This window comes from Notolepis coatsorum (assembly GCF_963971535.1).
Source record: "Notolepis coatsorum genome assembly, chromosome: 7".
In the NCBI taxonomy this organism is placed as follows: domain Eukaryota; kingdom Metazoa; phylum Chordata; class Actinopteri; order Aulopiformes; family Paralepididae; genus Notolepis; species Notolepis coatsorum.
The window spans coordinates 31,763,395-31,778,394 of NC_140171.1; the positions used below are offsets into that span (position 1 = coordinate 31,763,395).

Genomic DNA, 15,000 nt, shown 5'->3' on the forward strand with positions numbered 1-15,000 from the left:
GTTTTGTGTTTTGCACATGATTTCGCTTTTTTCTATTCATCCGATTAATCAATTAAATACCTACCACTGTATAAATGCATGTGAAATGTGTCAATTTGTAGAAAATTCCAAATGTCCCTTAAATTATCATTTGAATCAATCTAAAATCGACATGAAATAATCTAGGGCTGTACCGAATGTCATTTTATTTTACATTCAAAGCTTCTATTGAAGTTTTCGAATGAAGCTTCGAATGTCTGTTGTCATATTTTATGACGTAATCATAAAAAAGAATTATATATAAAAAAATATCCTCAAACAAAATCCTCAATTTGAATAAAGTGATTAATCTGATTAAATTAGTATTTTTATATTTGATTGAATTCGAATGTCAATGTTATGAATGAAGCTTCGAAGCTTCAAACTATTCGGTACAGCCCTAAAATAATCAATGTGACACGTTTCAGATTGAGAATTCAACTCCAATATTGGCGGGCTCAGACTTGACATCTCGCGTCACATCTTCATCCTCACTTCTCAGTCCTTTTCGGTTCATTTGGCTCCTTCCTTCAGCCACGCTTGTGTTTGTATCCCCCTCCAATGCACACTGATACACCGAGCCTGTTAGCCTGCCAGTTGTGGGGAATATGCAGATCAATCCGCTAATTAGTGGCATAGAGTCGTTAAGGTTGAGTCGAAACAGACGGTTGGCACTGGAGTGCGAGCCGTGGCAGAGCAGGGCACCAGGTCACTGGAGTCAACCGTAGCCCTCGGGCACACTCCAAAAAAACACTTCACACACAAACACACACCTAATGGTTATGCACAGCTCTACAAGAGGCCAAACTGTGAGTGCACGCTCTCTGATCATGGTGTTTGTTGTGGAGAAATGTGATGTTTTGAAATAGTGTGATTCAGTGAAATTTTTATTATTATCCCATCACGGACTACCGGATGGACATTTCTTTGCCAGGGAAATCCTACTCTGAAATATGTGTACTATTATGACGTGAAACATGGATAAACATACAGTACATATAACAGAATAAGTGACGTGAGCATGTACTACAATGACCACAAGTGCCTGTAACTGCACTTCAAAGTCACTTTGCGGTTGGCAGCTTCTTCGCTTGACGCACCGCCTTCCCATAAACCTCTCCACTCCACCGCCGCCTCCTCCTCCTCGCGCGCTCCTCATCTCCTCCTGCTCGAGCACCGCCGTGCGTTTAGTCACATTGCATATTTTAGCTTGCCATCTGGTCAGCCCTCCCTGACACCGCAGGGGGCCTCCCATCCTCTCATATTCATATTCTGCTAGCATATTGTTACATCCGCGCGCGAAGCGCTCGCAAGGGGCTATTGCAATCACTCCTGTCCGTGTGTGTCTGTCTGTCTGTCTGTCTGTCTGTCTGTCTGTCTGTCTGTCTGTCTGTCTCTCTCTGTGTGTATTAGTATCAGCCATAACTCCTACATTTCTGATCCGATTTGGATGAAACTTCGCGCATTACCGAGTGTGCCATTATGGTTCATAAACTGACACATTCCAGCGGTTCTGTGAGTGACTGCGTGAGTGGCGAGTGAGCAGTGGCGCGCACAGGTGTCGGACAACGGTTGCAAAGTTGAGGTAAATTCTAGCGAGGTGTCTCGCTTCGTGGCAGGAATGAAATATAGCCCTAATAACGAATGTTCATAGCGGGTGTATATAGCTGACGTTAACCAGATGGGCAGGGCTTTGCCCGCCCGCGCGGGTGTTAGGCATCTCTCTGAGTGCCCTTCCAGTTCCCACTGCTTTTCTACCCGCGCCGCCCCTGTGCCTCTCCACTATATTATTTATTTCTACAGAAGAGGCGAACGCAAACGCTCCCCACCACCACCACCCCCCAGTCTGCAGTTCTTCCAGTTGTCCTATCAAGTGTAACCTGGAGGGCCCGGGCAGAGCAATTAGAGCAGCCTCCCCTGCCCACCTCTTGTAATGAAGCCCGGCACATTCCGGAATCTATAGCCCCTTTAGTCTCCCCTAATGGGACATCATTATTGTCAAAGAAACTATGTAAATGGAAATGAACATACTCATTAGCCAGTCGCAGGGAGAAACCTTTGGCGCTCTCTTTTTCGCAACCCCCCCCCCCCCCCCCCCCCCCCCCCGCGCGTGCGTACACATGCACACATGCACACGCACACCCAGACACACACTCGTCTCTCACACACTCCTGCTGCTCTGCACTGCTGCACTTGCTTGCCTTATTCCTCTGGTAGCATGTTTGTTTGTGTGTGTGTGTGTCTGTGTGCATACTGAGTGTGTGTGTGTGTGTGCATTTCACTCGTGGTGAGAGGGGAATGAAATGAACATGTATAATTCCAGTATTGGCATTCAGTCAGCGTTACTTTTCACAGATGTTAATTGTTGCAGAGCTTTTTTGTCTGCGCATCCTGATGCTCGAAAGCTCGCTCAAGCGCTAACCCCACCGCTTCTTTCTGCCTACAACTCCCAGGGTGCACTGGTGCAGCGGTCCAGGTCTCTGTCCCCAGCCAGTAGTGCTGAACAAAGGATCCAGGACCTTGAGGAGCTGCTCCAATTGAAGGTAACTAACCTAACTGACCTGAATACTCTCTTTCTCTCTCTCTCTCTCTCTCTCTCTCTCTCTCTCTCTCTCTCTCTCTCTCTCTCTCTCTCTCTCTCTCCTCCATCCATTCACACTCCTCTCCTCTTCTCTCCTTCCTCCTCTTCTCCCCTCCTCTCCTTATCACAGAGAATTTGGCAGTTAATATACATAACCCTAACCCTATTAAGGCAGTCCGTTTTGTGTTTCCAGGTACAGTAGACACTGATTGTACACGTGGTGACAGATTGACGTTATCGTTTTTAAAATCAGCTTTATATAACGTTTATCACATTAGTCTCAACCTGGAAGTAGGTCGTAGCAGATGTTGCGACTGGAATTGATTTGGGACCACACTGGCCCAGCACTTGTCTGCCCACAGCTTTGAAGCACCGCTGAGTATCCGTGAGAGTGCTGTCGAGCTGGATGCCCTCAATGATATAGTAGTGACCACCTATTAGACGGGTCCAGCAGAGAGGGTCTAATGGAGCAGCTTGCTGCCGAAGCCACTATATCTCACACACTGTAATGGTGTATGATTGCTGCTATTGGCCACCAGGCTGGGAAAAGACACTTCAATTGGCCTGTTGACACTGCCTCTTCTGTGACCTCTTCTAACAATGTGGTACACACACACACACGCACGCACGCACAGGCACGCACGTGCACAAGTGCTGAGTGTATACGTGGGCAGTGCAGCAGCAGGAGAGAGAAGCTGCTCTGGTGGAGGAAGAAACACCAGGACCTGGACTATCCTCCCTAAACCAATCAGCTGCATGACTCTTCTGACCTTCTACTCCCTAAACCAATCAGCTCGCATTGCTCTTTTGACCTCCTGCACTCAGATGTCCTTCCATCCTCTCTCTCTCTCTCTCTCTCTCTCTCTCTCTCTCTCTCTCTCTCTCTCTCTCTCTCTCTCTCTCTCTCTCTCTCTCTCTCTCTCTCTCTCTCTCTCTCTCTCTCTCTCTCTTCCTCCATTCTGACAGCTCAGGGCGGGATCCACTAAGAATGGATTGCGCGGTGGAAATTGCACCCTTAACTGCGCAGGGTTTGCTCTGTCTTTGCAAGCTATCCACTAAGGACATATTGCGCAGATGAGATACCAGCGCAGACACGCCTAGTATGTGTGGAGTTTGCTCCTGATCTGCTCCAGCGCAGTTGGCTCGCGGATAGGGGTGTAACGATGCATCGATTAATAGAAATGCATCGATTCTAATGTGTTCAATTCGATGCATTGATTTGAATATGTTGGAATCGATTATAATCGATTATAATCGAAATAAATTATTTATAATTATTTTATTTTTTTGTATGTTTTATTTTTTGTTGCCTCAAGAATCGTAATCGAATCGTTGTGAGGTCGAATCGTTACATCCCTACTCGCGGAGCAGTCTGCACTCCTGACAGCGCTGTTGGCAGATATCAGGAAGGGGGAAAATAAGCCCGAAATGAGGCATAACGTATTTTTCACCATTAGTATTCCGTTAATTTCATATTGTATTTAGTTTACTTCGTAATGTATAGAGCTTGCTTAATTTGTATTTTCGTGACACATTGCATCCTGTGTTTTTGTCACTATCTTTCGCCATTGCATTTGTTTGTGTAACCGAGGAATAGTCCGCCTATACTTTTACACTATAGTAATATAAAATCATGTGATCATCATGTGAAAATCATGTGATCATCAACAAAACGGGTTTTCCTTTATTTCTCTCCTCCTCCTCCACTCCAAAAACACAACAAATGGGCAGTTACAAACTGTGAATAGGGGCAAACAATGGCAATGTATTAAACAGATGTGTAGCAGAAATTATATGACTGTATTGAAATGTTCATTATTTTCAAATGCCTTGGTATACCGTATACTGCCCAACCCTAATAACAACCTCTCCCCTATACCCACTCAAATCCAACCCATACCTCCCCTATACCCACTCAAATCAACACCCTATACCCACTACAATCCAACCCACACCCTATACCCACTCAAATCCAACCCACACCCTATACCCACTACAATCCAACCCACACCCATACCCACTCATCCAACCCACACCCAGGACCCTATACCCACTACAATCCAACCCACACCCTATACCCAATCAAACCCACACCCTACAGTATACACACTCAAATCCAACCCACACCCTATACCCACTCAAATCCAACCCATACCTCCCCTATACCCACTACAATCCAACCCACACCCTATACCCAATCAAACCCACACCCTACAGTATACCCACTCAAATCCAACCCACACCCTATACCCACTCAAATCCAACCCACACCTCCCCTATACCCACTCAAATCCAACCCACACCCTATACCCACTCAAATTCAACCCACACCTACCCTATACCCACTCAAATCCAACCCACACATGAGACGACAACAAAAACGCAAACAAAGCGCAATACCACCGGGGGCTCTTTTGCCTAGAGGCCGCTGTTTCATGGCATTATAGATTCTAAGGACAATCCTTGAGTAAAAGTACTTAGTTACTTTCCAGCCCTGTTCCGGGGCCACAGAGGTAGTATTTCCCCCTCAGCCCTTCTCCAGGTCTCTCAGTCTGACCAGTGACAAGATCATTCTATGGAGGTTATCTCCCTTTGCACACAAGCCCAGGAACACATTAGACATAAGACAGGAGGTGGTGGGGTGGGGTGGGGGGGGGTCGGTGTAACTGTACATTGGATTATCGATGAAACCTTACTTGGTCCCAAGAAGAGGGTCTCGTGTATTATTGGGTTAGGACTTTTACTGTACATTGGAGGGGGTTGGGTTAGGACATTTACAGGGGCCAGTTTCGAATTGCAGTCTCCCGTAGGTGCTCCTTGAGAGTGTTTTTTTTGGTCAAGGGCGATGGCAGGATATACCTAGCATGCGTGTCTTTTGATGGTGGAAACCCACGCAAACATGGGGAGAACGTGCAAACTCCACACAGAACGGCCTCTTACTGAACCCAGGACCTTCTTGCTGTGAGGGAACAGTAGTGCTCACCACTGCGCCACCATGCACTGTATGATGCGGTGGTTACATGTTACCCCTCCTATACAACAGTATACCCCCATCCTTACCCCCCCTCCAATACATCCAGTACATCCTACTTCACTATGCCCTGCCTGTTATCCTCCACTTGATCCTATCATTTCCGCCTTTAAGATGAGGCACACCAGCCTTTACCATTGACACAATGACCTCGGCAGCAAACAAACAAACAATTCTAACAATAAATGGCCTTGTTTTTTTTCTTTCTCCTCCTCTCGCAAAACTTCCAAGTAAACAGCAGCAGTTGTACTGTGTAATTATTTTTCAGCTTGAGGACGTCCACAGATGACCACGGCGGCTGGGTAAGGGCGTGTATTGATCGGTGGGCAAGGGTCTGTGGCCTGACGACCAGAGCCGGGGCTGCCCGGTGGGAGCTCCATAAGGGGCCTGGGAAGCTATGATGTGGTTAATGCCCTGCCACTCGCAGCCAGACAGCCCCCTCTGCAATCAATCAGTCAGCCTTGTCTCTCCTCAGGCCTCCCCATGCTCCTGGTTCCAGCAGCCAGCACCGCTCCAGCCTGCCTGGCCCCTTTCATTAGAGGAGGGGCAGGGGGGGGGGGGGGGGCTTGAAGGAGGCTGAGGATGTGTTGCGGATGTCCTCTGTGAATATACCCTCGTACCAAAGAAAAATCCATACTTGTCACATTGGTAGAGTGTGTGTGTGTGTGTGTGTGAGTGCATATTTGTGTGTGCGTGTATAGTATGCGTGTGTATGCGTGTGCGTGCGAGTGCATATCTGTGTGTGTGTGTGTGTGTGTGTGCGTATGTATTTGTCAGAGCAGACGCCTATGTGCGTGTGTGCTCTCGCTCTCTGTTCTCTTTGTCCTTGTTAATAATAACAGGGCGGAGGTCTCAGCAGGGCAGCCGTGTCATATCAGCAGTAAACAAGCTCCTTCCACAACTCTCCCTCAGCCCTGCCCACTCAACCAGAACCCTGCCCCGGCCCACACACTCTTTTCTCCTCTCTCTTTTCTCTCTCTCTCTCTCTCTCTCTCTCTCTCTCTCTCTCTCTCTCTCTCTCTCTCTCTCTCTCTCTCTCTCTCTCTCTCTCTCTCTCTCTCTCTCTATCTCTATCTCTATCTCTATCTCTATCTCTATCTCTATCTCTATCTCTCTCTCTCTCTCTCTCTCTCTCTCTCTCGCTCTCGCTCTCGCTCTCGCTCTCGCTCTCTCTCTCTCTCTCTATCTCTCCTTTCTCCTCTTCTTCCTCTCTTTTCATTGTTTTTCTCTCTCTCTCTCTTCTTCTACTTGGTCCACCTCTGTTCATCCCACTCTTTTAAAATGTCTTTCTTTCTTTCTGTTCATCTTTCCTCTCGCACATTTTTCAGTAGTTTTCTCTCTCTCATGCTTTCTTTCATTCTTTCTTCTCTGTCCACCTCTGTTGGTGTTGAAAGTGGTTTCTCTACCGCTGTCTCTGTTAAGGTCAGAATAATGGGGGGGGAGGGAGGATGAGAAGAGGGAGGAGAGGTGGTGGTCCCTGTCAAGAAAATCTATATCTTCTCTTCCTTTCTTCTGCCTTTAAAGTCTGAGTGTAATCTTGCTGTGTTTTAATAGATGTCAACAAGGTTGTTGTCCTCCTGCCAACAACACCGCAGCAGAAGTGTCGCTCAGTGGGGGTGGGGGGGGGGGGCACGTTGTGTTCCTCTGGGCCTTAAAACGGGTGAAAGGTGTGTGTGTGTGTGTGCGCATGTGCAAACTCGTATATTCATTCAATCTTTATTTATGGTCGAGAATCATTGAGGATTGCCCTCATTTACATCAACGTCGAGATTACAAGCAAGTTTAAATAAATAGTCAAATCACAAGCCATTCTATCCAATCCAATATTACATAATTGTAAGAGCAAAGGGTGATCGACTGTATGAAATGCTTTTGACAGATCCAGAAATAGGACAACACAGTTATTCTCCCTGTCTAATGCAGATCTTATATTATTTGTAACTAATGTAATTGCTGAAATAGTGCTCTGACTAAATCCAGACTGGTGCTGACTTGAAAGAAAATACTTCAGTCGGTTGTTTACTAAAGATTCCAGGATTTTTTTCTGAGCAGGGTAGTTTGGAGATTGAGCAGTAATTATTTAAATCACCTCCTTTATGTAAAGGGATCACGTGAGCCGATCTCCAAGCACTAGGAAAACTGCCCGTTGAGATAGAAAGGTTAAATATACTGTATGTGTTAATTGCTCAGTGATAATTAGAGCAGACAGTTTTAGAAAATAACTGATTCCAATGTATCCTCTCCAGTTGAACTGCTGGTATCAATGGCTTGCAATGCTTCAAGTACTTCATTAGGAGAGCAGGGTTGAAAGGGGAACTGAGAAGCATGGTTCATGGTGCAACACGCACTCAGCATCAGTAAGAAGGGGCCCCGCCTATTCCTCTTGTGTATACATTTTTAAATAGATGCCCAGCATTGTGTTTATTGAAGGCTAGGCAAATCTCATTCTGTTCACAAATCAAACCGTCTGTATGTGCTCTGCTCCATTGATTGGTCATGTAAATGTCTTGCTGTAATGATGTCTCATCATTAGCCTTGTGGTCATAGGTTTGTGTTGGATCAAAAATATAAAAACAGTCATCATCATCAAAGAGAAGTCGCCTATTCTCGGTCCTTGCTCCACAATGGTGGGTACGAACTTCCCACCACAGTTAGGACAGCCGAAACCCGTCCAATCTTTCGCCGTCGTCTAAAGACGCACTTCTTCAATCATTATCTGAAATAAAAATTAGAAATCTAACCTTAACTAACCTTACTGTCATGCACTTGTCCTAATATACTAACCTACACTGTAGCACTCAACACTTTGATGAACATTGTTACTCAGCTGATAGAGTTGTACCCTTCCTGCTGTCTTGTTGTACAAAATGTGTAAGTCGCTTTGGATAAAAGCGTCAGCTAAATGACTAAATGTAAATAAAAATCAGCTTGGTGGCATGTTGCACAGTAGCATTAGATTCAGATTCCTTTACATTTACATTTTGTCATTGACAACAATGACAACAATGACAACTCGATATTACAAAAGCAGAACTTACCCAGCAGTACACAAGCCTGTTCCACAATATTGTGCTGGTCGAAAAAAAATGCGGTTTCTCATTTTTGCACTGCGACCTGTATGCTAGTGCTTCGATTGTCGTTGTGCCCCCCTCTTTCTGAATGTTGATATTGTGGATATATCCCTCCACTGCATATTGTAACCCCTTTTGTTGGGACCTGGTGGATATTGCGGTGTTATTGCTCGTGTGTGTGTGTGCGTGTGTGTTTGCGCACGCGGGCGCGTGTGTGCTCTCTGCTCTGGCCCCATTGACTGGTCGTGTAAATGTCGTGCTGTAATGATGTCTCAAGTGCCAGGTCAGGGAGGAGAGGGAATAGGAGAGACGGGTAGGAGGTGAACCTTTTCGGCTTTCTGTCAGAGAGGTGTTGGGCCCTTAGTAATGGCCCAGCGTGTTAGTCTGCGGCTACATTGATCCGTTGTGTCTGTCTGTCTACCTTGGTTTTTTATTCATTTTCAATGTGTAGTATCCATTTTGTTGGACAGGGTTGAAAAGGGGAGAGGGTGAACTTTTGGAACTGACGGATACATTACGTTACCATAGCACAAAGCTGTTTACTCCATATTACGTTAGGTTCTAATTAAAAAAAATAATAAACAAAAAAACAGTAAGACATTCTGTCACCTTTATTTCCGTTCAGTGACGGATCAGTGTAGCCTCAACCTTACCGATATATGGTGTTAAACCCTTAGTAATGGACCAGTGTGTTACACTATAGACGATATATGATGTTAAACCCTTAGTAATGGACCAGTGTGTCACACTATAGACCGATATATGATGTTAAACCCTTAGTAATGGACCAGTATGTTACACTATGTTGCCTAGCAACTATCAAATAACTTTCACGTCTCACTGGAGTATGTCCCACCCCTTTTCAACATCAATGACGATGTGAATGACGTGTAGTAAAGTAAGCTGATATCAACTAGAAACACACACACCATACTGTACATCTACAAACACAACATGTGTTAAAGACGGGCAATCTCTGATAATGGTGAGAAGTCAAAATTAGACTGGTATGTTTTTTTTCATAATCTGACAACACACAACTGTTCTGTGCAACCGTGCCAAGTATGCACATAATACAGTACGCAGGCTCTGCATTCATTATTCCATCATCTCTACATGTCATGTAGAAAGCTGCTCATTCTTTTACCACTAATATATAGACTGAATGAATGAATGAATGAATGAATGACAACTTTATTTAACAGATTGCAGAATGGGTACAATACAGTACGGCTCAATACACACAATTGTTAAGGGGATGCAGAACAGAGAAAGACTTTCGTCTTGTTTACATCAGGGTCCCCCATTTTCAATTCATAGTGAAACCATGTAAAGCACAACATCTAGCTGCCAAAACAAGCTCCATCTTTCCTCCTCTTTACCGCGTACGGTATATTTTTATGGTGCAGCATTAAGGGGCGCTTCTCCAGAGTCGGACAAGAAGATATTATACCACTCTCCTCTCTGTGCGTTCAGTAGAAAGTTATCCGGCTGCAAGCTAGCCTAGCTTAGCACGAATGAATGGAAGCGCATACGGATCAGCTAGCCTCGCTTAAAACTCTGTGAGAGGTGTTTTTGGCCAACAGCTATAGGCTAGCTGATCTGGTAAGCGCATTTCCCATAATGTTGGCATGTTCCTTTTAAGTCTTACAGGCTTATGAGTCATGATTGATGCTGTGATTTTTTAATGATGATATTGATTATTGGTAATATCTGTACTGGTTTAAATAGAGTGATTAAGTGATTCCACTTCGGGTTGAGCAAGAGGGTTCAAATAGAGGCCGTTCCCAAATATAGGCTGTTTGCTTTTCAGCAAATAAAAGCTCTGGGCTAATAAATGACACGTTGCTGCAGTTTACTAAACCCTGATGGTCATATTAGATAAGTAATTTACTAAGAGGGATCAGCCTCACATGACTTGTGTTTTTTTTCCCTTCTGTTTCTCAAACATTCTTTGGTTATTATTTGTGGTGTGTTGGCAGGCCAGGGGTACACACTGGCAGGGGGATATACTGTGTACACTACAAGCAACACAAGAAGCACTCTGTGTCAGTTTGGCAATCCACTAGTAAACATCGGCGGAAGAAGAAGAGGGCTCCCAAAGGACCATATATAGAGAAAGGGAAAGAAAGAAAGATGGAACACCACTTGAATGTGAAAGTACAGGTCATCTATTTGCCCAAATAGCGCACAAATGACAAGCGCATGATGAAAGGCAATGGAACATGGTGTCGTTTAAGATGAAGCTACGCAACTATAGGTGACACGTTTCAAGCTAAAACTCGTCCTCACTGTCTCGGCCACACAGGGAAAATCTATTTGCGGTGTCCTTGTCCGACATTGCGGTGGAACCCGCGCGGATGGATCTTGTGTCTTGTGAACAATTGTATTTGTGTCTCGCAGGCGGCGGAGAACCAGGAGCTGAAGCGGGCCCATGAGAAGCGCCATGAGCGGCTGTGTCTGATCCAGACCGACCACAGGACGCTCCGAGAACAGCTGAGGGAGGCTGAGGAAGCAAACGGCCTGTGAGTCAAAACACACAATATACATTCAAGGAGCCGACATTTTTATTTGGCACAAAATGGTGAGACAGAGGGTGGGTTGCACCAACAAGGATTATCTTTTGAACGGGATTAAATCCTAGTTTATCGTTTAATGCCGTTGCACCTAACTTTAAACTTAGTTTAAAACTAAGCAGTGTTAAATGTAAACGTCTCTTTAAATCTCAGTTTAGTCTGAACCTAGATTCATCTGTTCATTCGGATTAATTCTGTTGCTCCAAAACTTTAAACTCCAATTTAAACATTGCTCAGGGTTTAATTTGACTGAGATCTTTAAACTGACCGTTGGGGTGGTTTCACTTTTGTAACGGCTGCATATTTTAGGTGGATAGAACAAAATGAGAGAGTTCCTCTGAGAAAGATTGCATGTTGCATGATTGCATGAAGACATGTTTTTTGTTTTGCAAATACTATCATCTTGATTTAAACTAAAATGGGTTTAATATTGGTTTTAATGGACTGCATTTATTTAGCAGCTTATATCCAAAGCGCTTTACAATTTATGCATCACATTCACCCATTCACTCCCGCATTCACACACAGACGGTGGAGGCAACCATGCAAGGTGCCAACCTGCTCATCGGGACCCCGCTTCCTCTCCCCATATTGCCTGACAATACCTCACTGACTGCAGGATCTGGGGAAGTGGGAGAGAAACTCCTCCCTTTGAAAAGCTCAGAGGTTTTAACTAGGGATGCTCGATATTGGCTTTTTTACCTATACCGATATTTTCCAACTCTTAATTTCCGATACCGATATCAACCGATACCGATATATGCAGGGTTTCCCCCCCCCCCAAAAAATGGAATAATTTCAGGTAATTAACATTACATATCTCTTGTTGTGGAATTAACACAACATTATGCATACTTTTGACAATAAATAAAATCAGAATTTGTTCTTACTTGCTTGCCTGGGTAAATAAAGGTTATAGAAATGTAAAAAAATGAAAACCGATACCAATATTTTTCGATATCACATTTTAATGCCGATATCGGGCGATAATATCGGTAGGCCGATAATATCGGACATCCCTAGTTTTAACCCTTTCACTACCACGCTACCAAACGGTTAACCCTTTCACTGCGACAATACAGACGGTTAACCCTTTCACTGCCACACACGACAAAGGGTTAACCCTTGCACTAGCACACTACAGAAGGTTAACCATTTCACTAAGGTCACCTTTCAGTACTACACTACAGACGGTTAACCGTGGATACTGGTACTGAAAAGTGACCTTCTGTAGTGTGGTAGTGAAAGGGTTAAGCCAAGTCAATTTGGGGGGCGCTTAGCTTCAAATAGTGTGTGTGTATGTGTGTGTCTGGTCTCCCCTAGCTTTCATTAGGATGCGAGAGCCGGAGGTTGAAAGTGTCTGGTCCTGGGGGTGGGAAGGCAAGGTGTCTGAGAAGGCCTGGGGAGAGGGGAGAGGGTAGGAGGGGTGGTGGTGTGGGGGTTGAACCATTTCCTGTTCCGACCCCTTGTGTAAGCACAGAAACCCACAGGGTTTTCACACAAAGAGGACAACATCGTCGGCAAATGTCATTACCATCAACCTCCTGCTCTCTCTCTCTCTCTCTCTCTCTCTCTCTCTCTCTCTCTCTCTCTCTCTCTCTCTCTCTCTCTCTCCTTGCTCCCCTGCATTTCCTTTTTTACCCCCCTACCCCCCCCCCCCAAATAAAAAGAAAGAGTGTCAGTGAGGACCTTTTTAAAAAATGTAACTAATGGGAGCGTATGTGGGCCGGTGGTGCGGGAGTTAAGTGTTGACCCCGTCAGCTGTTTTCTCCGTGGGTTAATTAAGGAAAACAGCGGTGCAACGTGAGCCCGTGTGAAAGTGGAGCGGGTGAGAGAAGCACGCTCGGCGCCCCGGCTCCACTGGCCTCGGATCAGCGCGGCGCGGATCAGCAGCATGGTGTCTGAGACAGTGGGAACAAAGACAGAGGAGAGAGAGAGAGAGAGAGAGAGAGAGAGAGAGAGAGAGAGACCCTGTCTGTAAATTTTTGCAGGTTATCAAAGTGCTCTGCCTGGTGAAGTAGTATTTTTTTTATTATTTGTATTTTTTTAAAGATCTTAATGGAAACCAAGATGTTCTTTATCAGCAGAAGAGAAAAAAAACGAAGAAAAAAACGTCTGCTCTCATAACAAGAAGAAAATAGGGCATTGGGTTGCAAGCGATGGGAATACCCACGGCTCCATTAGGTAAATACCGAGGCTTAATGCCACAATGCCGCAGTGTATCTCTATACCATGACTGATTTGACAGGGAATTGATGCAGTAGGCAGCGTTGCCCTTTTCACTCCATGTCCTCTCTGGCACCAGCCAGTCACTCAACATTATGATCCTGGCATTCATTTGGTGATAAGCCCTTGCTCCGCACCCCTTCCGCACCCCTTCCCCATCCTTAAATAGCTGTTAAACCCACTGGGGCAGTGCCAGCCTGAATGGGAGACAATAGAAAATGACTTAAACACTCCCATTAGTGGCGGGAAATCAGGGCCCTAACAAGTCAAGGGGGAGAAGCGTGGAGTCTCATTGCATTTGGTGCTTGTTAGGGATTTCCCAGCAGTCACCATGCTGTGTTGATGCTTATTTTGGGGAAGATGTGGGGGGTCGCTTTTTGTTCCCCTTTTAGACCCCCTTTTGTGTGTCAGATGGAAAAAGCAGGGTATAATAAGGAACGCCCCCCCCCCCCCCCCCTCCTTTACCTGCCACACCCACATACACACTAATGCATGCAAACACACACACACACACACACACACACACACACACACACACACATGCTCACACACACACACACACACACACACACACACACACTCACACACAAATGCTCACACACAAATGCTCACACGCACATGCTCATACACATACACACACACACACACACGCACACACACACACACACACAAACACACACACACACACACACTAATGCATGCCCATACACACATGCTCACACATACCCACACACGTGCACATACACACACTCTCACTCACCCTTTATAGTTTTCGGGTGGCTAAGTTGAATAGACCCCCCCCCTCCTCCTCCTCCTCCTCCTCCTCGTATGACACACAGAAGCTATTAGTGTTACAGTAGCTGCTAGTCCTGCTGTTTGGACGTCTCCCTCTCATCCACATCAATCTTCATATCCCATCAGGAGAGTGAGACCGGTGGTCTCCGCGAGGACCGCCTCTGAGCGGACCGGTTATCTGTGTGACGGAACCACCGGCCAATCACCACGCAGCCGCAGGCTCCCCCTCCGTTTGGCTCATCCGTATGCAGCTGGCGTGCCCATTGGCCGGTCCTGGCGAAACCAAACTGTCAGTCACCATTACTTCCAGCCCCCCCCCCCCCCAAATGGCATAAGGGGGGGGAGAGAGCCATGCTCTTATTTATATTAGAGGAGGGAAAAAGTTTTTTAATCAGACTGGGATGATGGGGGTGAGTAAATAAAATTAAAGGTTATTAAAGCATCCGTACTCTGATCAAAGTTGCGCCCATAAACAGATCCCCCCCCCCCGAATCAGAGCAATTAACCGCAGTGGCGAGGAAAAGTTCTCTCCGTTTTCCCCCTGCTTAATAACAGAAACTAGTGTACCGTGGGGGAGACGCATCCAGGCCTGGAGAAGATAGCTCTCTCATGGCTCCACATTCAACAGCTTTCCGGTCCCACTGGAAAACAAATTCAAACGTATTACCGGTTTCCCCCCCCGACTTAATAAAGCCTTCATAC

The 15,000-nt window shown here is 45.6% G+C and overlaps 1 protein-coding gene across 1 annotated transcript in view; it reads left to right on the forward strand.

The window, feature by feature from the left end:
* The window catches only part of cntln (centlein, centrosomal protein), a gene marked incomplete at its 3' end in the record, with an annotated part of 226,962 nt that overhangs the window by 89,792 nt on the left and 122,170 nt on the right, over window positions 1-15,000 (forward strand). Inside the window, exons 9-10 of the mRNA XM_084318234.1 lie at window positions 2,472-2,561; window positions 11,105-11,226. Coding sequence (XP_084174360.1) covers window positions 2,472-2,561; window positions 11,105-11,226 — 212 coding nt within the window. The remainder of the gene's footprint in view (window positions 1-2,471; window positions 2,562-11,104; window positions 11,227-15,000) is intronic.